Below are 27,224 nucleotides of genomic sequence, written 5' to 3'. Positions count from 1 at the left end.
ACTCTAAATCCATGATGTTTCCTCCTGTTTCCATGCAACAGGTTAGCCAGAAACATGTAGAAAGTCCTGTCTGTTTCTATCACCCTGCAAATAAAATTCAGCAAACCCAATTAACTCCATAACATCCTACATTTTGGTGTTAGTTTTACCCAAAAACCCACTAAGTTTGTAATGCAACTTGATCAGCTTATTCTCAGGCAACTGAAATAATCCCAAGTCAGAATCCACTACCAAACCCAAAAGTGGGCAGTACTTTAACTGACCCTTTTCTGCTTATCATCTGCCAAATGCTCCTCCAGCTCCAAATACAAGTTTGGAGAGCAGTGAATTCCCTCTTTACCTCCCTCCTACTCCTCTCCCACTAAAAGGAAACAATCCAGATAATTCACCAGCCTCTGAGATGAAGCTTTTCTCTGCCAGAGCCAATAAAGTGTCATGATAAAGTTTTCCATTGTTGCACAAGTCAATCAGTGACACAGGGGCATGGCTTAGTAAAATAAAATGTTATCATTCAAATGCTGTCCCATCATTGGCTAGTCCATGTGGCTATGAGAAACAATAAAAAAGTTGACTGTATACCTGACTTAGCTAGTCAAGTGTCTTTTAACTGATGAATGTTTCTAATTTGCTATCAACTGAAATGTACTGCACCTTCACTGAATGAACCTCTAGGAAGGAAATATCTTGAATCATGCAATGTTTTCTTAGTCTCTTTTTGAAATGCAAGCCACGTGGTAAGATCTTATAGCACTGAACAGTAGCTAGAAGACCCAAGAATCCACCTGTTCACAACTCCTTATCTAGAATATGTGAGCAAGTCTTTCTTACCCCCAACACTGACTTCAAATTCCCACACACACACTAAAACCTGTCATCATGCTGCTGATGGAATTGAAAACCCTGAGGTAAAACCCTGTACTGACTTCTGAATTCATACATAAATGGGTATTCTTCCAACAACAGCACAAAACATCCACCTTAATAGGGGACTACAATGACCATCCTGTTAGCCACTCATTGAAGGAGCAAAGAACCAATCATCCACTTGAAACTGCTTCCTCCTATCAGTTTCCACAGCCTACCTTCCTCCTGTAACATGGGTGATATTTGAACTCCTATAGGTTCATAGGTAGGTACTAGGCTATTAGCCCTAGGGCCTATATAAGCCTAGCAAAAAAGGTACCCTTGCTTTCGCCACCCAAGAAAATTATTTTTCTGTGCCCCTGTCAAGCAGAGCCACAGAAGTGATCCCTTGGGTGAATTTCCTATTTCCCATCCAATCATCAAGATTTTTCTTGAAGAGTGCTAATGAGGAGCTCTGTTTGACATAAATAGGTAGCCTGTTCAAGAGTATGCGAAGTCTCTGGGACAGGAATCTATCCCTCCAGCATGTTCTGTTTATTGTGGTGACAAGGTTTAGGTCCCTAGAGAGTGTAGCTCAGACGGACTGGGATTTCTTTAAGTGGAGCATGTCCAACAGCTCTGGGTTTGACATAGCTTTGTATGTTAGGCAGACATCACCTCTAACTAGGCAATATGTGACTGAGTAAAGCTGGAGTTTTTTGAGACGGTCTGCGTAGGGCATCTGTTTGAGGCCAGTAATCCTCTTTGTGAGGTATTTCTGTGGCCTTTCCAGTTGTTGTAGATGTCTTGTGAGGTACATACCAAAAGGGGCATTGTACTGTATAATGGGTCTAATGAGTGATGAGTAGAGGGGAACAATGACTTATTTTTTTCTGGATGAAAAACCTTTTGTGATGAGGTGAGCCATGTAGATGGATTTCCTGACCACTGTGGCGATGTGATTATCAAAGGACAGACTATTGCCCACCTGTGTCCCAAGGTCTCTTATCACACTTTCAGCGTTAAGTAGACTACCACTTATGTGGTTGTTCATGGGTACAGAGTTTTTACCAGAGGGGATGACAATACACTTCTTGGCATTGAGCTTCAGGCCATGGCTTTGACACCAGGCATCTCTCTCAATGAGGCCCTTTTGTAGTATGTCCACATCGTTAGGAGTTTCGATTATGGCTCCTAGTTTGCAGCCATCTGCAAACTTGGTTAGCCAAAGACCTTCTGTGTTAGCCTGTACATCAGAGAAGTAGATACCAAACAGGAGAGGACCCAGGACTGAACCTTGTGGTACTCCACTTGTCACTGGTCTGAAGTTGGATTTGGAGTCTGCTACTTTCACAGTGTGGGTTCTGTCTGTGAGCCACTTGGCAACCCATCTTGTGACATAGGGATTTATTCCTAGTTTAGTGAGCTTATCTATAATTCCAGAGTGGGGGATGGTGTCGAAAGCCTTGGCGAGATCTAGATAAGCTGTGTGAACCACCTTACCCTCATCTATGGCTTTGGTGACTGCTTCAAAGAATTCAGTCAGGTTTAGGAGACATGATCTGCCTTTTACAAACCCGAACTGGGTAGGGTCCAGAGTTTGAAGATTACCAGTGACTTTGTTTATGAGTTCCATAATGATACGTTCCATGGCCTTGCAGACCAGGCTTGTCAGGTTAATGGGGCAGTAGTTTCCGGGGTCAGTCATGGCTCCCCCTTTGTAGAGTGGGATAACTGCCATGGTGCGCCATTCAGTGGGCACAAATTTACTTGTGTTTGTGTTACTACTTTACCCCTTCACTTGTGCCAACATTTCTCCATAATCTGCAGACCTCCCCAGTGGGGACAGATATGTACAAAACTACAAGTGGACAATGAAAACCACCCTATGTTTAAAGCCCAACATGCCTTAAGAATGGTCCCATCTTCATCCAGACTAACCTTAGTCTGCACAACTGCTTTATCTATCATTGTACCGTGAATTTCATCAGCATGCTTACTGTTCCACTACAGTTGTTGTTATCAACAGCCCTTAGTTTCCAAAACATTGGTCATACCACAACTGTACACTGCCTCCCCTAAATCACTTAGCCTCCCTTATCATCAAAAGGATTGCCATCAAGACAACTCTTGCTTGCAATATTTTTTAACATGACCGCCATAAATGCAGTGGCTCAGTCCCTGGAGCTTCTGTCTCTGTGATCTCTTAAGCGCTGTCTGCCTTTAACAGTTTAAAGATATCTAGACACTTTCCATGCCATACTTGTCTTTCACTACTAGAGGAATATGAGACATTGATGAACACCCCTTTCCTCCAAAAAATACTGAATGCCCTGCAAACCCAGGACCAGTTCTCTTCTCATGACTGAACCTCTCAACCAATCAGGGCAAAACTGCACAAATGGAAGCTTGAATGATATTTAATCACTCTCAGTAGCCACTGAACACCCTAAATCCCCAAGATGCTCTTCTTAACCTTCCTCTAACTGGCCTGACAGGACTTGAACCTGATCTGCAATCCTCAACATCTCCTGTAGCCTCCTTTTTTTTACATCCAAATCTTGTAAGAAACTTAATAAACACTCATCAGTTGGTGAATTCTGGCCTCCCTCCTCAGAATCAGTTGAGTGTTAACATTGCCTGCTTTTGTCTGGGAAGCTACCAACAAATCTGTCCTGACACTACCTTCTTTCCTGGGATTCCTTTTCTCAAGTCAGCTTGACATCTCTGCTATTAGGTGTTCTTCTGTGGCTTTGCACTTCCTTCTCCCTCTGATTATCACCTTTGTAGCAGCTTCCACCAAAATGCCTACTCATACCTCTCAACGTCATAGCACAAGAAATGTGGATGAAGCCAAAAATAATGGTGGGATGAAGGCCCAAAAAATAGGAATATATTTTAAATATTGCTCTTATAGACTTAGACATTTGCTATAATAATAGCATTTAACTTAGCTTGTATTTTCTGAAGGAAATGAAGTCTAAAACTCAAAAGTATTGACATTATTTATTTATTTCAATCCTCATTTATTTGCCAGAAAACCACAAATTTTATGAGGAACAGGACAAAAATATGAGGCAAAAATCTGGACAGTCTGTGAAAATCTGGAGATTTGAGAGGTATGTGCCTGCTGTTGCCTTTCCACATCTTGGAAGAAAGCCTCTACCTGTGATGCAATGTCATTTGTGCTTGAGTTGCTCCACATCTGCCATTCTGCAAAAGAAAATAACACAACTTTAGTGAGTGACCTCACAGACCTCATAACCCAGCCCAGCTCTCTTGCCCCCACCTTTGATGGCCTTCAACCTTTCCACTTCCTGTTAAACCAGGCCTTCTGACCAGTAGGCCTTGTAAAAACTGTACATAACCCCATCAACATCTCTGAATGAATGGGAGAAGCAAAAGAGAAAAAAGAGGGAGAGGGATGGGCCCTCTTACCCTGTCTCCATTCTGTCTTGACACCTCCCCACTACTTGCTCAGTCTTTCCAAGCCATGCAACTCAGTACAGTAATGGAGACAAAAAAAACTTAGCACAAATTTTAAATTAATGTAAAGTACATGTATGCAAATAACAGGCTCCACTTCCTTCTAGCCTGCATATCACAAATTAAGCATCAGTAAAATTTTAACCATTAAGACTGTCAATATTGTCTGAATAAAATCCACAGTCTCAGTGCTATTCCCCCAGGTAAAACAATCCATCTAGTTTTTCTACTCCATATATCAACGGCCAGAAAAATGCACAACTCATCATTACTCCAACACCTGGAATACTAAGAAAACTAAAGTTTACAAACTATGCAGCACCAATAGCAAGTGTGCTACCTGCTGAGTCCATAACTGTTTGCTGTCTAGCATTAGTGATTGGCTACACATCTTAATACTTCCCCTGATAATGAATATTTCAACAGCAATATGTTCCAGAATATCCAGGGTATTCACAAAATATGCTGAGATGGAGGCTGCATGAATCAAACCGTGGGTTAATGGAAGCAATCATTAACAGCTCATAGCTTTAACCTTTTGTCCTCAGTACCTGAATAACTGTAAGACTGAATCAGACTATTTCATTAACCAATAACTCATCATTGTACTGCTTTCTTCAGATTTGTATTCTTTTATTTAAATACATATTTTGTGTCTGCCATAGCCCTCAGTTATTTAATGCAAGAATTCAGAACATCATTAATATGTTAAATGAAAACAGACCCAGATCAGGGACAGATTATGCTTAAAAATGCTCTTACAGCACAGCAAATTGCTATAAATAACACTTTCAGCAATAGCATAAATTAATAAAGATTATCAACTCTGAAACTAAAAGGACTGACATTATATGGTGACAATAATCTTTGTTAAATCATCTAGGCAGCAAACTTAAGTAAGGTACAGACTTCTTCTTTCAACTTTTACTGGTTAGAGGTCACCACAGCAGATCACCTGTCTGCTCATGATTGGCAGTGGAGTTGTACGGTGTCGAGTTGCAGGCCTGGCACCCAACCTTCCGCAGAAGGCACACATGCATGCACTTACATCTAGGGCCAATTTAGAGTGTCCAATCCACCTACAGCACGTCTTTGAGATGTGGAAGGAAACCGGACCATCCGGAGGAAACCCATGCGACCCCAGGGAGGACATGCAGACTCCACACAGAAGGCACCCCTGCCAAGGATCAAACCAGAGAACCTCTTGCTGTAAGGCGGTACAGACTAAAGCCAGGCAAATCCAGACATTCACTGAAAATCTTGACAGTTGCAATGTTTGTCCACTATCCCCAGGCCCTTCATTAGCAGCTGCTGCAAATGTTTACCAGCTCAACCCAGCTGAGGAAAAACTACAGATAACAGAAATAATTCTTAAATATTTTGAGGGATTGCCATGTACCCTCTCTACACCAACCTACCAATGGTCCCATATTGCATGTAGAATTTCCAAATCAAAGATGCTGCTTCAGGTAGATATAGCCAAACATAACAATTGTTTTCTCCCTCCTATACTGCTGAAACAAGGCAAGATGAGCACAAGGAAGAACCCTTCCATTCCAAGTCCTGCAATCATGAATTGCAATATATTCAAGAAACTTGCTAGCCTTCAGGACTGGTCAGCCACCATTAGGTTGACTAATATTATCCAAACCCTGTGAGTGTCAGTCTGAATCTCTTATCAGCCTATAGCAAATATTACCAGCCAACATATAACAGTTGAGGACAAAGGACCAAGAAGACAGCTCTACCATAACTGCAACAAAGATGGTAACCTGGACTTTGCTGTAGCTATGAACATCATATCCCATTCATCACCTCCTAACTATTTGACTTCTTCTATGACCCCAAACATGAATTATACAGATCACCAACACTACCAGTCTACAGACTGAAGCCAAGAAGCCCACTGCTTAAATAAATCCATATTCCCAGAACTGACTTCAGAAAGGTAAGCCACCTGTATGCTTGCCTTTTCTCTCAGTCTTTCATAAAGTCTGAAGACCCCCACCATAACTCCCGCATAAAATTTTATTTCTTTTAATTCTTAAAGAAATAGCTAACCAAACAACCCTCAGTAACTACTACAATCCATTGGCTAACTTATTTATTTATTTATTTCACATTTGTTAACTGGGTTGGTCCAGCTGAGCACAGGCCCATTTTCAGTGGAGTCCTGAGCAGAAAAGCTCCAGGAAATATTTAAATTATTCAATTATATAATTTTCACAGAATTCAGTAATAATACCAGTTATACAATAATTACAAAGTTGAGTAAATTGAAAAACAGAGAAAGTTACAAATATAAAAGGACACTTAGTAAAGTTGGTAAAATAAGACACATAGTAAAGTTGGTACGCTATTTACAGTATATGCACAGAAGACTTGTAACAAATAGTACAGGAGAGAGATTATTTTATGTTAGGCAAAGATTTGATAGAATATAGCAGCATCTGATTTTAATTTTTGTCAGTTAAGATGACAAACACTCATAGCCGAAGCTATCCTGAGCTCTTGTACCTGCCACATGTTAACCAAGTCTTCCCTCGTCACCTGCTCACTGGGAGTTGGTGCCTTTATCCAATTACTCATGCCAAACAGGAAGATACCCCCCATAGCCTGCCAATAAATACTTTTCCCTCCTCTTAACTTATTTCAGTTCCTGCCTAACAGAGCTCTAATCCTTTCCTTAGCTCACTTCATTTGCTTAACCCTGACTCCCAACCTCACTTTTTGCCCTGTATACACCATTGCCTTCCACTCACCCTCAGGCATATTTCTTTGCACATTTTGTCCACCTCATGTTCCCCTACTCAGCTATGTTATAATACACCTACTACTTTATCTTTCACTACACCTTCACAGAATGAAGTCTCTTCCTTTCCTTCTAATAATTCTCTTTTTTCCTCTCTGTCCTGATCAAATATACAGTCACTTCTACTAGTTGATCTCTAAACTTATTTCTCCTAGCTTCACCCACCCACCCATCCAGCCATACCTTTTTTCTACCATTTTAGCACATGAGGTTGGGGTGGCACATCAATATTGACAGGCATCTGAGGCCAATGTTCATACTGCTGGGTGGCTATCCCTGTATCATGTTAAAATATATGTTACTCATGCAGAAATGTCATAAGTATTGTCATTAATCATAATTGTGTATTTACAAAACAAATGATTTTTATGTAAATTATATGTGAGCCATGTATACCTGTACTATAAGTCTGAATTGTCATTATCTACTTTTATAATGAAATTATATGTTCTTACATGTGCTATCATGTATATGCTTATATGTTTCTTTTCTCCATTTTGCTGCCAGTGTAACTTATTTCTCATGTACTTTTGCATGTCTTTGTTTAGATTTTTATGTATTGCATAAATACACTGCATATTATTTGAAAAGTTAATACTCTGAGGATTACCTCAGAGCAGGTTAAACTAACACCAATTGTTTTTGCATGGGAGCAAGCTGCCACCTTACCACTACTCCATCTTCTTATAATATATACTAAATCCAAGATCTCAAGCCAAGGGGAAAGAGAATATTCTCCTACCTGATGATTGTTGATCTCATGCACATGTTGACTATCTGTTTCAGCTGAACAAGCGGTGTCAGCCAAACAAACATTGACATTGTGTATGTTCAATGAAAACAAATACACCCATACATACATATATATATATATATATATATATATATATATATATATATATATATAGTTTCGTAACACTTCACTGAAAGACCATTTCACTGACACCCACTTCACTGAGACCAAATCACCTAAAGTTCATCTCACCTAAAACTCATTTCACCTAAAACTCATTTCACCTAAAACTCATTTCACTGACAAGTAGTACTCTAAGGCAAGTCAAAGGTTTATGTCCTTTTCCCCAGGGTAGTGCGATCCTGGTGTTAGTATATATAGTCAGGGGGTGTGTGGAGGGCACAGTGAGATGATCTCTGCTTAACATACAAGGCCAAGTCAAACCCAGAGCTGCTGGACATGCTAAACTAAAAGAAATCCCAATCCCTCAGAGCCACATGCTCCAGGGATCTAAACCTTGTCAACAAAATTAACAAAACATGCTGGAGCGATAGGTTCCTGACCCAAACCCCCCAGACTCAGGAATAGACTGCTCATACATGTCAAGCAGAATGCCTCTTTGGCCATCTTCAAAAGAAAGAAACCTTGACAATTAGATGGGAGATAGGAAATTCACCCCGTGGATCATGTCAGTCACCCTGCTAGACAGGGGTCCAGGGAAGTAAATATCGCGGGAAGAAATAATCAGGGAATTGTTATGGCTAGGCTTGTACAGGCCCTAGGGCCGATAGCCTAGTACCAACCTATGAACCTATGAACAATGGGGTGTGTGGGGCACCTAGTTGAATTTTACCAAATAATGTAAAACAAAACCAGACAACAGAAAACCAAATTAAGTGGGGGGCTACACCACCCACACCCGCCAATGTGGGGGGGTTGTGCCCCCCACACCCCCAAATATATATACTAACACGAGGATCACACGACAATGGGGAAAAGGACATATACTTTTGACTTGCCTTAGAGTAGTACTTGTCAGTGAAATGAGTTTTAGGTGAAATGAACTTTCAGTGAAATTAACTTTAGGTGATTTGGTCTCAGTGAAATGGGTGTCAGTGAAATGGTCTTTCAGTGAAGTGATACAAATCCATATATGTATATATGTATATATATATATATATATATATATATAATATGTGTGTGTGGGCGTGTGTGTGTGTGTGTGTGCGTGTGTGTGTGTGTGTGTGTGTGCGTGTGTGTATTTGTATATATAGTTCTTCATATATACTAAGAGCACAATCAGTAGCAGAGCTACTACACACACATAGTTAAATTTCACATCCTTACAGTGCAGTGGTAAGCACTGGCTTCCTGCTAAAGCTGCCATGGAGACACTGTCTTACAGAACTATACACAACAGTACAGTATAGCAAACACCAATCCTTAGCATAGCACATGCACAGAGAATTCCCAAAAATTGTATTTCATGTATGCAGTCAATGTTACTAACTATTTGTAATCCTGACATCAAAGAATAAAGTTTTTAAAGTTCCAAGGTTCAATATATATGTCAAAGTTAAGTTAAACTGCTGGTATGACTGGCAATCTGTCCGTAATGTTGTGCAATAATAAAGTTTTAGTTTTGAAAGTAAGTTTAGGTAACAGAACTGAGCACTAGTGGTCATTACAATGAATCCGCAGCTGCTGTTCGGACCTGATATTGTGACATTATAGTTTAGGCAAGTGTGCATATCAGTTAGGCAATTGTGCATATCAGCAGTTGCAATATAAGACCTTGCTATAGCCTATATAGTGTTATATTTATTTTCTGAGATTAGTAATGGCACTCTGTCTGCTACAACGCCTCTGATGCAAGTTCACAATAACTTAATTCTGCTCAACCTAATTTATATATCAATTTTGTTAAATATTGAGGTATCTAATACCTACAACTCGTAACATTTTGATTTCCCTACATGCGTGTTTTACTTTTAGGCTGACACTGTAGACGTATTCAGTTTTGCTATTTTGTAAACGTTTTTTGAAACTTTGCTATTTGTTTTCTAATTTTAAATAACAATGTTACTTAGTAAAAAGTTAACATTTTTGATAACTTACCTTGCATTTGTACATATGTGTAAATTATTTTTGTTTAGAATTCAAAAAAAAAAAAAGAATCTGCCGAAAATAGTTTTGGCAAAAAGTAACCTTGTCAGCTTGAGTAAAGGTGCAGTTTGGTGGATGATACTTGCATAACACCTGTAAGTCACAAAATATCTTTTTGAACTAATACATGCTGCTTCTACATAAATATTTATACTTGATTTAATTCAACATTGGGGGAAACAATATTTGAGTTCTGACAGCTACATTGTCATTAATGCATTGTTTAAGAGACCGGTGTTCTCAATATGTTTCTGTTGTTAGTAGTATTGTTCAGGTATAGTTTTGTGCCGGTGCATTTTCCTTATGGGCTGCAGCTTGTGGCCTGCTTAGGTAATAAAACATTAATAAAATATATTATAAAATGTATGTTGTTCATCAAGAAATATACCACTTTCACAAATCTATGATGACTGATATTTCTTTTTCTTGTCATATATAGTGCAATGTTGTATCAATAACTATAATTTTAATTAAGATTTTTTTTTCAGTTGATTGTGCAATTAAAATCATGGTATACTTTCTCAGAACCCTCTAACCAATTCAGATATAGACAGAACATGCAGAAAAACATTATTATTGAACAATGCTTGCTTAATGTGAGAAGGAAGAATGCTGAAAATCTTCAAACTGTAGTTCAAACATTTTTTTAAAAATATATACTGCATATTTTACATCTTGCATATATATTTTACTTCAGCATGTTTTTTAACATTTTTTTACAAAATATGTAATGCTTGTTTTACTGTTTTATCCATTTCTTGATATATATATATATATATATATATATATATATATATATATATATATATATATATATATATATATATATATATATATATATATATATATATATATATATATATATATATATATATATATATATATATATATATATATATATATATATATATATATATATATATATATTTTTTTTATATATATTAGAGATTTTACAATCGCCGCAAGAGATGACGAACTTTTCACACGGTATGCCTGTAATTTTGGATAACAACGGCAGAGACTTTAAGGTGTATAATTATACCTCTTATGTACCTGAACAGGAACTTATTGAATTGCTAGCTAAAGGATTTAATTTCGCTTTGCCTAGTAACCTTAATTTACCACGTATTTTATGTGACTTGAAGTTATATACTCGTAAACTAAATTTAAACACCATATTTAGAGGCAATGCTGAAATTTTGAATGATGAAAGGGTTCCTAGTACTTACAACCCCCCACTAAATACACACATTGCAGCATTTGAAAAAGTTTCTGAAATGCATTTTAGGGGATTGTTTAACAAATGTAACAATGTACAAGACAATAACATTTATTATAGGAATTTGATACAGACAGTGAGACGAAATCAGATAAGGGTAATGAAACCAGACAAGGGAGGGGGGGCAGTCTTAATGTATGACACAGACTATAATGGTCACATGCAAGCTATTTTAGCTAGTGAGGACTATGAAGTTATATCTAGAAACGAACTTAACCAAGCTCTTCACAGAATTAAAAGCACGTTAAATGACATGTTCATTGATGGTAGTCTTACCACTGAGTTATACCATTATTTGGACATGACAGCCCCCCGTTTACCTATCATGTTTGGGGTTCCCAAACTTCACAAAGGTCTGGTTAATCCATCTTTTAGACCCATTATAGATGGCAGGCAATCTATTACCTATGCCTGTGCCAAATGGGTCGACAATAAACTCAAAAAAATCTTAGAAAATGAATCACAGATTTGTATTGATTCATGGCATGTCTTGAAAAACCTTAATGCGATTCCTTTTCATGATGACTATGTTTTTATTACAGCTGATGTTACTAACCTTTACACAGTCATCCCACAAGATGTAGGCATTGAATGGGTTAGGGATCTGCTTTTACTCAAAAGAATAGATGGTGCTGAAATAGATCTAATTACAGCTTTACTGGAATTAGTACTAAACAACAATTATTTTATGTTTAAAGAAACCATCTATTTACAAAAAACAGGCATTGCGATGGGTTCGCCTTGTGGTGGTTCATTCGCTAACTCTGTTATGGCGTTCTGGGAAAGAACATTCTTGTTTAATGACCCTTCTTTTAAGGATATCGTCGTATGGTATACACGATACCAGGACGATATTTTTATGATAGTTAAAGGTCGCGAAGAAAAAATAAATAGACTTATGTATGACATGAATTCTTTCACTTCCTTCTTGGAATTTTCTTTTGTCTTGGAAAAGAATTCAATCAATTTCCTAGACATTTCAATAAGTAAAGATTTTGACAATAAATGTTTTGTTACTAGTATATATAGGAAAAAACTATACAGTAACTCATTGTTACATTTTACTAGTAATCATCCGTATACACAGAAAAAAGGCATTGTGAAAGGCCAATTAGTGAGGGCTACCAGAATGTGTTCTAATGATTATCTTTTCAGTCAAGAATGTGACCTGCTTAAACAAATGTTCTTGAATAGGGGTTACCCAAGTAAACTAATTAATGACTTGACGAAGGAAATTAAATTAAAACGTCACAATGGTTTACTTTTACCTCTTTTAACTAATCAGAACATTGTCACACCAGTTTCTGATATAGAGAACCAATCTATCTTTGAGCAACACATAACTGGCGTAAATAACCAGGAGACGAACAATTACAACACATGTATGGTTACCCAGTTTAACCAACACATTTTTGAATTTAGAAATGTTTTAAACATAAACTGGGAACTAATTGCACAGGACACATTATGTAGTGAAAGTTGTGGTCTTAAACCTAGAATGGTGTTTAAAAGAACACCGTGTCTTAAATCGTTGTTAGAGAGACCGTTACAACAGTTTTTGAATGTAAAAGGGATGTTTAAGTGTGGGTTTTGTCACTATTGTAGACACATTAAAACTGGGCATACCTTTAACATTAAAGGAACCAAATATTACATCAATGGCAAATACAACTGCCAAACTGAAGGTGTGGTCTATGTGGCACTATGTCAATCTTGCAATGCGTTTTATTTTGGAAAGACGGAGCGCCCTTTGCGCCAACGCATTCTGAACACTTATATGCAATTTCAAAAAATAACACTTTAAACGCTTTGGCAAGACATACTATAACGTACACAGAACACAAATTTTTATTTATGGTAGTCCAGCAGATTAAAAAAGACAAGAGAGGGGGTCCTTGGAATTTGCTACTAGAAGAACAAGAGCTTTTGTGGCAATTAAAAACTAATGCCCAAGTTTACCCAGGTCTTAATGAGTTTTGTTCAATCAAATGTTTGTTAAAACTCAAGGCTATCCTTAGATAGTAATTTGGATAGAGTTAACATTAATAGAAGGAAAACTGTACCTGTTCTTTATTTTAAGTATGTCAGGAAAATTCAAGTTAGAGTAATTCATTTGAAGATATAGTATTATAATATGAATAAGTATTTGTATGTATTTTTATATATTATTTGTTTTAGTATGGTGTTGGTTTTGTATGCATTCTTACTGTATATTACATAAGATTGTTTTATATTACATTGAATGACTTGAGTCTATAGTAGTATGCAATTGCTTTAAATGCAACAAGTTAATTTAATTTAATTGATTGTTAAATTGCTTGATTATGTATGTAATTATTTAAGCTGTAACTATTGTGTTTCTGTTTGTCTGAAGAAGTGCGGATAATATCTGCATGAAAGCGCTCACGCAGTAAAGCAGTTTTTAACGTTCTACCTGGCTGCAGTTGGTCCGTTATTTTTTTGAGTTTCTTAGTTTTTGCTTTTACGTTTTTTTTTTTTATATATATATATATATATATATATATATATATATATATATATATGTGTGTGTGTGTGTGTGTGTGTGTGTGTGTGTGTGTATGTATGTGTATGTGTAAAAGATTTGTAGATATAGGTGTTTGGGCGATTGTTTTATCTTAATTAATTATATTAGAAATACATTCATTTTCTAGCTAAGGGATTCAGTTTTCTCTGTCTCTTTCTTTTCTCTTTCTCTCTCTTTTTTTAACTTACCAGCATTTTGGAGTTTCTTGTTTTGTAACACAGACAAAATCAGCAACATATTTCCAAAGATGTCCATGAGGGTTGTAAAGAACATGACCCCAGCTAGCAAGACGGTTAAACCTTTGGAAATCACATATGCAGGGAAATCACTGAAATTAGCACCTGGCAGTGAGCAGTCAACGCAAGTAACATTTATGTTATGCATATTCATAGTTAATGCGCTTAATTAGCTCTTTTTAAAACAAATATTAGCAGGAAAATAAATGTTTGCAGCTTCTTTGTGCTAAGGAAGGCAAACATTTTGCTGATTTAGTATGAGTCTCTGCTCAGTAATGCTGCATTGTTATCATGGCAGCTAATACCATGAAGATGCGTTGCATGTTTCTTACTTTCATAAAGAAATTAAATTTATTTCTCTTACATGTGCAGGCTTCTGAGATCATGTGCCTTTCACATAAAATGTACTTATTAGATTTGCTGTTATCAGTCTAAGCACTGTGGGTTTTGTTCTGGATCCTTAGCATTAAATTGCTGTTGAAGTAGTCAGTTGACTCTCTCTTTTCCTTTGCTTTAAATCTGCTCATCCTCCTTTAACTGATACCTTATTAAGTAGTCTGTACATACTGATTCAGAGTCCTGACAGTCTTCTCCTTTCTGCCGCTTTCTCGTGTTGCTTTAATAACTTGAGGAAGAACCCAAGAGATTTGCAGTTATTATACAAGTACATAGTATCTGAACCCCAGATGAGCAGAACGTTGTTGATTAGTTAAAGTAACCCAGCAGAGCGGGAGCAGAATACCTCCTATTACTACAATTAGTAGTGGAAATCATTTATAACTGATTTTAAAACCTGTTGTTCTGTAAATTCTGTTACATGCTATGTTTTTATATAGCTCACAGAATAACTAGAAATAAGTATTAGGCACACTCTGTGTTTATGGCAGCATAACTTTATTTATGTAAAGCAGCTTTATTGGTCTTCTAACCAGTAAAAGAAAACCATCAATTACTCTAGTCAAAAAAAATGAAATACATGGAACTCATCACCATCAGCTGATTAATCACAGCACATCAGGTATGAACATTCCATGCAAATAAAAGAAAAATGGTACACCAAAACTCATTTACTTCCACATAATAACCAACATCTCTCTTAGACGACAAACTCCCATCTGAGTTTCTTAAACATGCAGCCAACACCATTGCATACCCAGGTTTACTATCAATTGTGCAAATGACAAGCTGTCAGCACGTATGCTGCCAAAAATCATATTGTGATTTGCACAATGTCAAGTGTATGGGGTAGTCGAACACACTTATGTGAATGCAGTAGTGCATTCACATACATGTGTTCCACAAACTGTACAGAGATTCTGGTACAGTGGGGATTGGAAATTCATCCATATCCCCCTGTAGTATGATCTCAAAGTTAGAATATATTATTAGCAGGGGGGGTACAGCCCCCTCTACAAAAATGTGATATTATTATTTTTTATTATGTAAAAGATAATTAAAATTGTAATAGCAAATGTAAGGTAATACAAAACAAAGTTCTGCTCAGGGTTCATTATATCAAAATAAATGACAGGAACAAAAGGATGAGCCACTCCACAGTAAAAAATGCACCTATTCAGGCCAAATACAATAAAAACAATTCTGGACTTTATTTTTTGTTTTATTTTCTTCAATAAAGTCCAGAATTGGTTTTATTGTATTTGGCCTGAATAGGTACATTTTTGAGCCTGTTTGGCATCTTAGTGTTTTGAAACATTTGTTCTTTTTGTCAATTTTCATTGCATCAAAATAACTTTTGCCATTTTGGAGCAGTATTTTGCGTATGCACAAACTGCATTTTCGACATTACGGTACAGTAACATGCATGGAAATTGTTTGGTGTTTCGATTTAATGATAGTAAACCACATACCCAATCTCCCTATTAATCAACCACTCCATCTCAGAGCATTATATTCCCAAACTATGAAAAATCTCATACATTATCACCTTCACAAAGGTGGCACTTCTGCACAACTATCTAACTACAGCCCAATTGCAATACTTCCACCCCTGGCTAAAATCCTCAAGAAATGTGTACATTCAGAACTAATTCCCTATCTACTAGACAATAACCTTCTCTCCAACTCTTAGCATGGTTTTAGACAAAAACGCAGCACCATAACCACTCTCATTAGTTTCACAGACAGAGTTAAGTAGCTTAGAAAGAAAGGACATTTTATATAATCTATCTTCCTAGATATGTCAAAAGCTTTTGACACAGTTTCACATCAACAACTTCTTAACAAACCTGTCACCATAAACCTTCCACAAATAGTCATTGTATGGTTCCCAGCTACATGTCTGAATCACAACAAGCAGTCAAGTGGCTTGTCTGAATGACACAACAAGCAGTCAATTGGCAAAAAGAAATTTCATCTCTACTACCAGTATCAGTAGGTGCACCACAAGGTTCAATTCCTGGACCACTACTCTTTACAATTAGTTCAGCAACCCAAACAACATCTATTTTACAATATGCTAGTGATTCACCTCTCATCTATGCAGCTACCTCTATTCCTAAACTCTTACAAATAACTCAAAAAGCATGTACAGACATAAAACATTATCTGTCTCTCAATCAACTCATACTTAGGCCGAACAAGACCAAATGAATGCTATTCTCAAACAACTATACAGCTCAGCTTCCCACCCTCTTCATTATCTACTCCTTCAACAACATCAAAATTGAACCTGTGGAACATACCTAGCTGTTAGGCATCACTATCGACAACTCTCTTAAATATGACAAACACATAGCCTAGACAGTCAACAAACTACACATCAAACTAGGGACTCTGTATAGAAGCAAACCATTCCTCACCAATATGTCCAGACAGGCCACTGCCAGAACACATCTACTATCCACCTTCTTATATGCCTCCCCAATTTTTACAAGTCTAAGGAAAAATTACTTTAATGAGCTAGAGACTTGCTACAAAAAAATAGCCAGGTTATCCTCCAGCCACACAAACAGATCCCACCATTGCCTACCTGTCCACCTATTAAACTGGATTAAACTTCCAAATTTGTTAACCTTCAACCCAGTAACAGCTGCTCATACTGTCATACACAACAAGATAGCTGCCCTGCCCTAAAACAATTAGTACAACCCTACTCTAACACTAGACCCCTGTGTTCATCCAAAAAAATTATTACTTGCGGTCACCAGATCAAATAATAGTCACAGGTTTACTCTGTTCTCCAAACAAATATCTACAATCTGGAGCTCTATTCCCCAGCAACTAGTTCTCATGACCAACTTTTCCACTTTCAAAAAACTACTCAAGGAACAAATTACAAATAACTGGATTTGTTCTTGCTCTTCTCTAGGCTGACCAGACTCTACTCTCTGCCTTCACTCATCGCTTCCTACTCCTAATTCTCTACAACTCCTCTCTTAAGATCCCACTGCTTTCTCTTCATTTTATAGCTCTCTTTATTAATTCACAACATTCTTTAAGCTCTCACAACTAATCTACTACCATTCAATTTCTACCTCTATCTCAACAAGTCACATCTTGTTACCCCAATATCCATTACTAGACCACTCTTATTATTTACAAACAACATATATCTAACTTTTACTATAGTCATCTAACCCCCTCTAACACTTTTTTCATTGCCAATATTGTCCTGAAGCATTTAAATAATTGTATTAATTGTAATTATGTTTACTTTATAACTGCTGTATATAACTACACTGAAATATATGTTAACCTTATATGTTCTATTGTAATATTACATTCTTGGAGCTTTTCTCCCCGGGCCTTAACTGAAAAGCCCAGTTGGACACTCCCAGTAAACAAATGTAGAATACATAAATAAATAAATAAATAAATAGGAAGTACAAATAACATGTTATTATAGCAGAGTAGGTCTGGGCTAATGCCATTAGTTAGATATTTCCAATGCTTAAAAAATAAAAGTATAAGTAAACAGAAGTTTTTTTTTAAGAAAGAATGCTTTTTATTCACTCACTCTAAAAAGTAAAAAAATAAGGAAGAAGAGTGAAGACTTTGCAAAAGAAACACAGACAAGCTGAATTCAGAAAAAAACATTTGAGGTTGGCTCTGCTGATTCTTTTTTTTCAATAATAATTTTAATTATTTTCTTATATGCCATACAAAATTAAAATGAAACAAAAAAATTTAAAAAGAAACTACCAACTAAGGTAATTAACAAAAACACAAAACATATATACAATATTTACATAAATGCTTCCAAGTAACACATTGAATTATACACCAAAAATATACAAATGGTTAAGATCAATTCAAGTAATAAACAGTTAGTGTTACAGAGTTTTTTTTAAAGGTGTAAAAATAATTCTTGTTAAATCCAAATATGAGATGTTACGCTAATATAATATTAAATACTTGTTCCCATATTTTTGGATTGTTAATATTTTTATTATGTTGGTTCAAAAGTAATTTGTGAGCTAGTATACGCCTTATTGCTAGTACTCTAAAATTATTCCATGATGTTTTGGATGGGTCTTACCAATTAGTAGCTATGTATAGCTTCATTAATAAAAAGATATTGATTAATACAATACTTTGAGATTTAGGAAGTTCTTTTGGGGGAATATGCAAAATCATAAATTTCCATGACAATGTTGTACTTTGGTAACCCATCTTTTGAAGTTGTATCTTTAGTGAGTTCCAAAGTCTGTATATGCATTTGCAACTCCAGAACATATGAAGAAGATCAGCAGATTGATCCTTGCAGTATGGATAAACTGGAGAATTTTTGGAATTAAATGTATGCAGGCTAAGGCGTGTATAATACGCATTATTCCATATCATCAACTGGGTATACATCAATTTTTGAAGAGAAATAGATGTTGTATTCAAATCAATTACTTTTATCATATGACTGTCTTCTATCTCTGGCATTTTCTCTTTCCAATATTTTGACACAAGAATTTTATCTTGGAATTTAAGCTCCTTTATTAGATTATTTGCTGCTGTTATAAATTTAATATCTTGTTGGAGAGCTTAGCTCTGCTGATTCTGATAATGAGGTACCAGAAGAAGTACCAGGAATCAACAAAATCAATGTAACAGAACTACAGAGGGACAGAGAGACAGAGTCACAAAGCCAATTTCGGTAAACGCCTTTCTAAAAAATAAGTGCAGAAGTGGTAATTTGAATATTTAGTAGCCATTTTAACTTTAAAGTTGTTAAATTCTGATACCTCAAGTGATGTGCCTATATTACTAAAATATTTACCTGATAGTGGGGATATATTTTTTTAATCAGGGCATAACTGGCAGTTAAATATGTTTGCTCTCCAAACTTGACCTCAACATGGTTAGGTAACTATTGCTTCTTTCTCTATATCTCTAACAGCTATCATAACCCTATAGGTCTATAGGTCTATAGGTCAGTACTAAGCTAACTGCCCTTGTGAGCCATTTTAAGCCTAGCCAATTATCCCTTGTGAGACTCAAACCCTACACCTTGTGCTTGCAAGGCAAACACCTTAACCAAACTGTACTTTCTCCTTGAGAACAAATGAGATGCCAGAAATATATTTTCTTGAAGTGAGTAAAAAACAGAGTATAAGGATGATCACCTCTTCTTTGTTACCAGTTGATGATTCCAAAATGGACATCTGTGACATCATCAGGAATGAGAATGGATACTGAGACATGTTCTTCGGTATGAACATTGTCAGGGTTGCTCTGAGATTTAGAGTCTGTATCACAGGTATGATGCTGCAATATCATTTCTTATACAGGAAGAAAACGTCTGCGGTTTCTCCTGTATTCTATACCCTCAGATTCCACTAAGTAGGATCTTGGCTTGGCAGATATGCCTCTCACTTGACCAGTTTGATCAAAGCCTTTCACCATTTGCATACTCACTGTTTCCCTTTCTTTTAACAGATTAAGAAATCTGCTCAATTTATCATAGCTGGACTTCTGAGAAGAACGCTTTTTAAAAAGTTGAGCTTTGATTGCTCTGTCGTTTCTAGTATTAGGCAACAAATGACTAGAACTGATAGGCAAGGCTGTTTGTTCTGGTTTGCCTAGACAGAAGTCTCTGAGCAGGCAAGCCAAGTAGATTGTCACTCGGTATATTTCTTTTTCAAAACAGGTTTATTGTTTTAACATATAAGAGAAATATCATAACAATTTTATACAAGTAATTAAAAATAGGTATTATTATAATATTCAACAAAACAACTAAAGTATTTACAAAGACATCCACTACAATCAGATCAATTAATTAAACTAAACTACCGTGCTATTGAAATTAGAATTTTTTTAACAAATTTTGTAAATTATCCCATACAATATAATATGATGTTTTTCTAGTTGTTCTCATTCTAATTGTGCTTATTTCCATATGGCACATTATATTCATAACATTTTTAAATTCATTGAACAAAGGAGGTGTATCTGAAATCCAATTTCTAGTTATTATTTTCCTGGCCACTGCTAGGATAGACCATAACAAGGGAAGCTTAATATTTTTAACACATTGAGGTACAGGTGTGTTGAATAATATAAGAGACTTAGAAATAATGAAATTATCTGTAAAAGAGCCTGCAAAAATTCATTAATTGACTTCCAGTATTCTTTCAACTTCATACAGTCATAAAACATATGAGCCCAGTCAGCATTAATTTCTACATTACATCTCTTACATAGATTATCTTTATTATTTATTTTATTCATCATCAAAGGTGTATAAAAGATCTATGTAAAAATTTCCATGTATAAAGTCTCCAGACAATGGAAGATGTAGTTCTATAAGCAGATTCCAATATATATTGTTTATCTTGTTGAGTTGGTGGGTCCCCATTAATAGAGGTGAAATAATTCCAGTATGAATCTACACTGTAAAAAGTTTCTTGTCTGATAATTTTATGTATATATGAAAGTTTACCTTTATCAGAAACTTTATGCTGTAAATTTAATATCAAGTAATCAATCAGTTTTGGAATAGATTCTTTAACTGTTATAGACATTAGATCTAGTCTATCTATGAGATGTTGTCTAAAGATCTGAACCTCTAACCAGCAAGTTTCTCTTAGATCAAATTCTTGTTTTAAGAAATCTAGATTTTTAACTTTATTATCAGATATCAGCTGATACCAGTACTTTAGATCATTATCTATAGCTAAATGAGCTCCTTCAGAAGTAGATGACATAAGCATACCCTGAGTATACATTATAGGGAATGCAATAAAATTCCATTCCCTATACTTAGGGTGCATGAATATAAAGTTACGATAACTAATAATAATATTTAATGGGTAACAAACCATATGTTTAGGTGTAATAGGTGAAGTACAAAATTCCTTTAGCAACCACAACATGGAGTTATTTACAATCATATTTATATGTGTTAAGGAGATTTTCATGAAGTGCATACTAATTAGCTCCCAATAATCTTTCCATTTTGTGATATATGACTGATCTATTAATAAAGTAATAACTTTTATAATAGAAGAGATAATATATAAATTAAAGTCTGGAAAAGAAATACCCCCTTGAGACCAGCTATTAGTATGTTTCTTTAATGCAATCCTAGGTCTATTAGGTGCCCATAAGAAATGTAACATTAGTGTATTCAGTTTCTTGATAATTATTTTTGTAGGTGAAAGTATTATCGATTGTATTAAGTATAAAATCTTGGGGAATATTATCATTTTAATAATTGTAAGTCTCTCCTCCATAGTAAAAACATATTATTCCAGGTATTAAAAGATTTTGTATATTAAGAAAACAGGTATTATAGTTATTATATATAATAGATTTAATATCTTTAGATAGTATTATACCTAAATAAGTTATCTGACCTGAATTGGGTACATATTTAGTAAAATCACTAATGAGAATATTTTTCATGTATATATAGGTAGTATTTTAGTTTTTCTTCATTGAATATTAAACCAGAAATACTTTTAAAATTCATCATTTTATCAAATAAAGACTGCATAGAAGAATTAGATCCTGCTGATGTAATTAGAACATCATCTGCAAAAGTTGAATTTTTGATGTTGTATTTTCGTCTATTTCAAAACCCTCTATGTCAGTACTTTTTCTAATCAAATTAGCCCAAGGCTCCATTACTAAAGTGAATAATAGTGGAGAAAGTGGACATCCTTGCTTTGTACCTTTAAGAATGGGTATTTTTTGTGAAACATATGTTCCTACCTTAATATAAGCCAGCGTTCCTTTGTATAAATGCTCAATTAAATTTACAAATGCATCAGAGAAGTTTGTGCATTTCAGTAAGGTAAATAGATAGTCCCAACTTACTGAATCAAATGCTGAACCTATATCAAGACTAATAAGTGTTAAATCTTTCTTTTTCCTATTTGCAAAATCAATTAATGTTAAAGTTCTTCTTATATTATCAAAAGTATTTCTATTTACAATGAAGCCCATCTGATCTATATCTATAATGCCGGAGATGATTGTCTTCAATCTATCAGCAAAAATACTCATAAACATTTTATAATCAACATTAAGTAATGAGATGGGTCGATATGAAGAACATCTAGTTGGATCTTTATTAGGTTTTAAAATTGGTGAAATAAATGTATATTGCCAAGATGGGGGGGTTATTAACTCAGTTTGGGCCAAAATAAAAACTTTATGTATTAATGAATATGTAGTTTTAGAAAGGATTTTATATATCTCTGGTATAATACCATCATTACCCGGTGCTTTGTTTGATTTAAGCTTATTTATTTGTGTAATAACTTCTGTATATGAAATACTCTTGTCCAATAGTTTAATCTGTTGTTTATTAAGCTTTTATTCATGTTTGTGGTTATAAACTCCTTTATTTTATCTTTAGGTTCCATGTTAATGTTGTTATGGTTAATCTTGTGAAAGTGATTTCTAAATTCATCCAGTATTTCTGGTATACTAGAAACATTCTTCTTTTTCCTTAGAGAAAAGATTTATTTGATATGGTTTTGTTTATTCAATCTTTTTGTTTTATTTTTAAGTCTATGTAAGTATTTGGGGCTTATTGAATAAGACAAAAACTTATATTTCTCTAAAGTTATTTTAACTTTATGAGTTAAAATTTCTTTGTATTTCTCATTTAGTTTGTTTATTTCTTCAATAACTTTCTTGTCCATATTATTTTCTTTATTATTATGTTTATAAGAGTCTAATTTACTTTGAATATCTAACAATTCCTTATCCCAAGATTTCCTTTTATTATTATACCATCTGATACTTTGTCCATATAGATATGATTTTAAGGCATCCCAAACATAGACAATGGAGACTTCAGGAGTATTATTTATGTCTAGAAAATGTTGTACTTCTGAAAGTATATATTCTTTATAGTCTTTTAGCTGAGTTAAGTATGCTGGTATCCTTTTGATCTGAACATTATGAGTATTTTTTATCATGAATTCAAAAACAATTGAGTTATGATCAGATATATGACATGAAATGATTTTGGAATTAATTAAATCTGTTACCATCTGGTTAGAAATAAAGACCCTATCTATTTTTGAATAAGTTTTGTATCTGTTAGAAAAAAGGTGTATGGTAATGATTTTGAATCTATCTGATTATTAATATCATTCAAATGATAAGAATTAGCAAAATCATTTAAATGTTTTGCATTAGATGTAATTCTTCTTTTCCTTATAGTGGTAGTATCACTTTCATGTAGTATACAATTAAAATCACCAGCTAAAATAATATCCCCTATAGAGAATGATATGATCTTATCAATATGATGTTTCACTGTATTAATACCAATTCCAGGTATCCAATATACATTAATTAAAGTGTAAGTCTTCCCATTAATTTGTATTGTAACCATACAAAACATTCCTTTGTCATCCTGATAAGACTTAATGGTTTTAGGAATGGGAATACTTTTATTCCATAAAATAGCCACTCCTCTTTTTTTCTGAGTGTGCTCTGAACTAACCAATACTGTATACTTATTAGTGGCCAGTTTATCAATATCTTTTTTCAAGAGATGGGTTTCTTGCTGGAAGACTAGATTGGCCTTGTGTAAATTAATGTATCTTATTAGGCTTGCCCTTTTACACAGATTATTCAATCCATTAATGTTTAAAGAAATTCCTTTTAAAGATGTCATTTGGCATTTTTAAAACTCAAGAATCTTATGATCGAAATAACAAATAACAAGATAAATAATGTTACATCTCCTCTTTTAGGTGTACCTTTAAATATAGCTGTATTTATTAAATCTCTTATGGGATTTTGTATAGGATTCAATTTTGTTTGTAGTGACAATGAGTGTACAAAATATATTGTGGATGTCAAAACTATATACATATAACAATGAACAAGTGAAAATAATGTAAGGATTAAACCTTGCATCCAGCCTGGAGTTGAAAACTCCAACTTAGAGTAGTATTTACTACTCAAGTTAACCCCCTACCCTAAGCAGCAGTACCTCAGCTACCACCTTATCAATTTAATACTAGTTATATTTAACTGAGGTTAACAGTTTTCAATTCAATTATCTATCAAGACAAAACTACACATTTGGCAAAACAGCATCATATAAACTAAAATAAGCTTTTTTTTTTTTTTTTAAACTGTTCATACTACTATATAGATCTATGTAATATATAACACTTGTATTCACATAGCATTCAAATAATCTTGATGTTAGAAATCAAGAGGAGAGAAAATTAGGTTCTAACATTCATTTAAATCAAAATCTTTGGCTAATATGATTCAGACATTACATATATTAAGATGCATCTATTTTCTGTCATGTGAATACTATTAACAGCTTCCAAAAAAAAATCTTGAATTGTTTGTATATGAGCATTTACTTAAACTCATTATTGTCAATAAAGTAAAATATTGTATTCATAAAAATTATTATAAATCATATTGCATAGTTATGCAAATTCTCAGAAACACTTGCATTATTAAAAAAAAAAAAAAAAAAAAAAAATCACACACATACACACAGACACACACACACACATACATACACACACACATACACATACACACACACACACACACACACACACACATATATATATATATATCTGATCTCACTGAGTTGTGTCTTTGTTGAGCACTATCCTACTTGCTGTCCCTAGAATAAATCTGTCTGCTTTATAGAAAATAATGCACAGTAAACACATTTTAGTAACCAGATTTTACAATCATGCTAACCTACTGCTTTAAAATATATCACATGACATTTCTTCCAGAATAGAATTATAAAATTGTTTATGTTTGTCAATCAGATGAATTAAATGAATTATAATAAAGTATATGTTTGGAACAGAAGTTTTTAACACAGATTATTATGCTGCTGTTAAGTAGATTTTCAAAAACATTTAAATAAATGTTTCATTTTCTATGCCTTCTAAAATAAGACATTTACTTACTACAAGAAACTACATCATTTAAACTCATTATAACTGACATATTTTATGAATAGAGTATTTTCCTGAATCTGTGGTGTGTCAGTATGATAACTAGGTCAGAGGTTATACTAACTGCTTTCAGTTTCTCTGTGAGAATTCTGTGAGTTGAAGCTTTTGAAGTAGTTCATGGACACTGTGCATGAGACAGCCCACATCCCAGATTGTCTCCCTTAACATTTTGGTGGGAAACTTATTAAAACTTGTGACAAACATTCATTTTGTCAATAGAGTAAAATATTGTATTCATAGAAATTATTATAAATCATATTGGATAGTTATGCAGATTCTCAAAAACACTTGCATTATTATATATAAAAAAAAAGCCATCACACTCACACACACACACATACACATACATACACACACACACACACACACACACACACACACACACACACACACACACACACACACACACACACACACATATATATCTGATCTCACTGAGTTGTGTCTTTGTTGAGCACTATCCTACTTGCTGTCCCTAGAATAAATCTGTCTGCTTTATACAAAATAATGCACAGCAAACACATTTTAGTAACCAGATTTTACAATCATGCTAACCTACTGCTTTAAAATATATCACATGACATTTCTTCCAGAATAGAGTTATAAGATTATTTATGCTTGTCAATCAGATGAATTAAATGAGTTATAGTAAAGTATATGTTTGGAACACAAATTTTTAACACAGATTATTATGCTGCTGTTAAGTAAATTTTCAAAAACATTTAAATAAATGTTTCATTTTCTATGCCTTCTAAAATAAGACATTTACTTACTACAAGAAACTACATCATTTAGACTCATTATAACTGGCATATTTTATGAATAGAGTATTTTTCCTGAATCTGTGGTGTGTCAGTGTGATAACTATGTCAAAGGTTATACTAACTGCTTTCAGTTTCTCTGTGAGAATTCTGTGAGTTGAAGTTTTGAAGTAGTTCATGGACACTGTGCATGAGACAGCCCACATCTCAGATTGTCTCTCTTAACATTTTGGCGGAAACTTATTAAAACTAGTGACAAACATTCATTTAGTAGTGTAAATGTATGTAAACATGACAAAACCTTCACAATGTATTCCACAGACCATTACAGCCTCTTACTTCTTTTCAGAAAGAGAAACAAATTGAATCACAGCTTGCCATTAAATCTTCAGATATTTTGACTGGTTATGAAACAAAACATTATAACTGACATATTCTATGAATAGAGTATTTTCCTGAATCTGTGGTGTGTCAGTGTGATAACTATGTCAAAGGTTATACTAACTGCTTTCAGTTTCTCTGTGAGAATTCTGTGAGCTGAAGCTTCTGAAGTAACTCATGAACACTGTGCATGAGACAGCCCACATCTCAGATTGTCTCTCTTAACATTTTGGTGGGAAACTTATTAAAAACTAGTGACAAACATTCATTTAGCAGTGTAAATGCATCTAAACATGACAAAACCTTCACAATGTATTCCATAGATCATTACAGCCTCTATGTAAGTGAAATTAAGCCCAAAATTACCAACAATCAATAAAACTCAACATTCTTCTCCCAACTCAATTTTCATACAAATCCTATTATTCACTGTGCCCACACAATCAAAAGCATTTCTATATATTAATAAAGAAAAGAAAAAGAGAGTAGAAAATAAAAGGGAGTGAGGCAGAAATAAAAAAAATGTAAGAGAAAGCTGTAAGAAGTATATACAATGGAA

At 34.5% G+C, this 27,224-nt stretch overlaps 1 protein-coding gene across 1 annotated transcript in view; it reads right to left on the bottom strand.

The window, feature by feature from the left end:
• LOC122808290 (melatonin receptor type 1C-like) overlaps positions 1-14,254 on the bottom strand; it is a 94,482-nt gene extending 80,228 nt beyond the window's left edge. Inside the window, exon 1 of the mRNA XM_044079254.1 lies at positions 14,053-14,254. Within this exon, the coding sequence (XP_043935189.1) occupies positions 14,053-14,254 (202 nt within the window). The remainder of the gene's footprint in view (positions 1-14,052) is intronic.
• Between the last annotated feature and the right edge of the window lie 12,970 nt (positions 14,255-27,224).

This window comes from Protopterus annectens, chromosome 8.part0 (genome assembly GCF_019279795.1).
Source record: "Protopterus annectens isolate FY-2018-M chromosome 8.part0, PAN1.0, whole genome shotgun sequence".
In the NCBI taxonomy this organism is placed as follows: domain Eukaryota; kingdom Metazoa; phylum Chordata; order Ceratodontiformes; family Protopteridae; genus Protopterus; species Protopterus annectens.
Note: the sequence above shows the minus strand (reverse complement) of the source record. Positions and strands in the feature narration are given on the sequence as shown.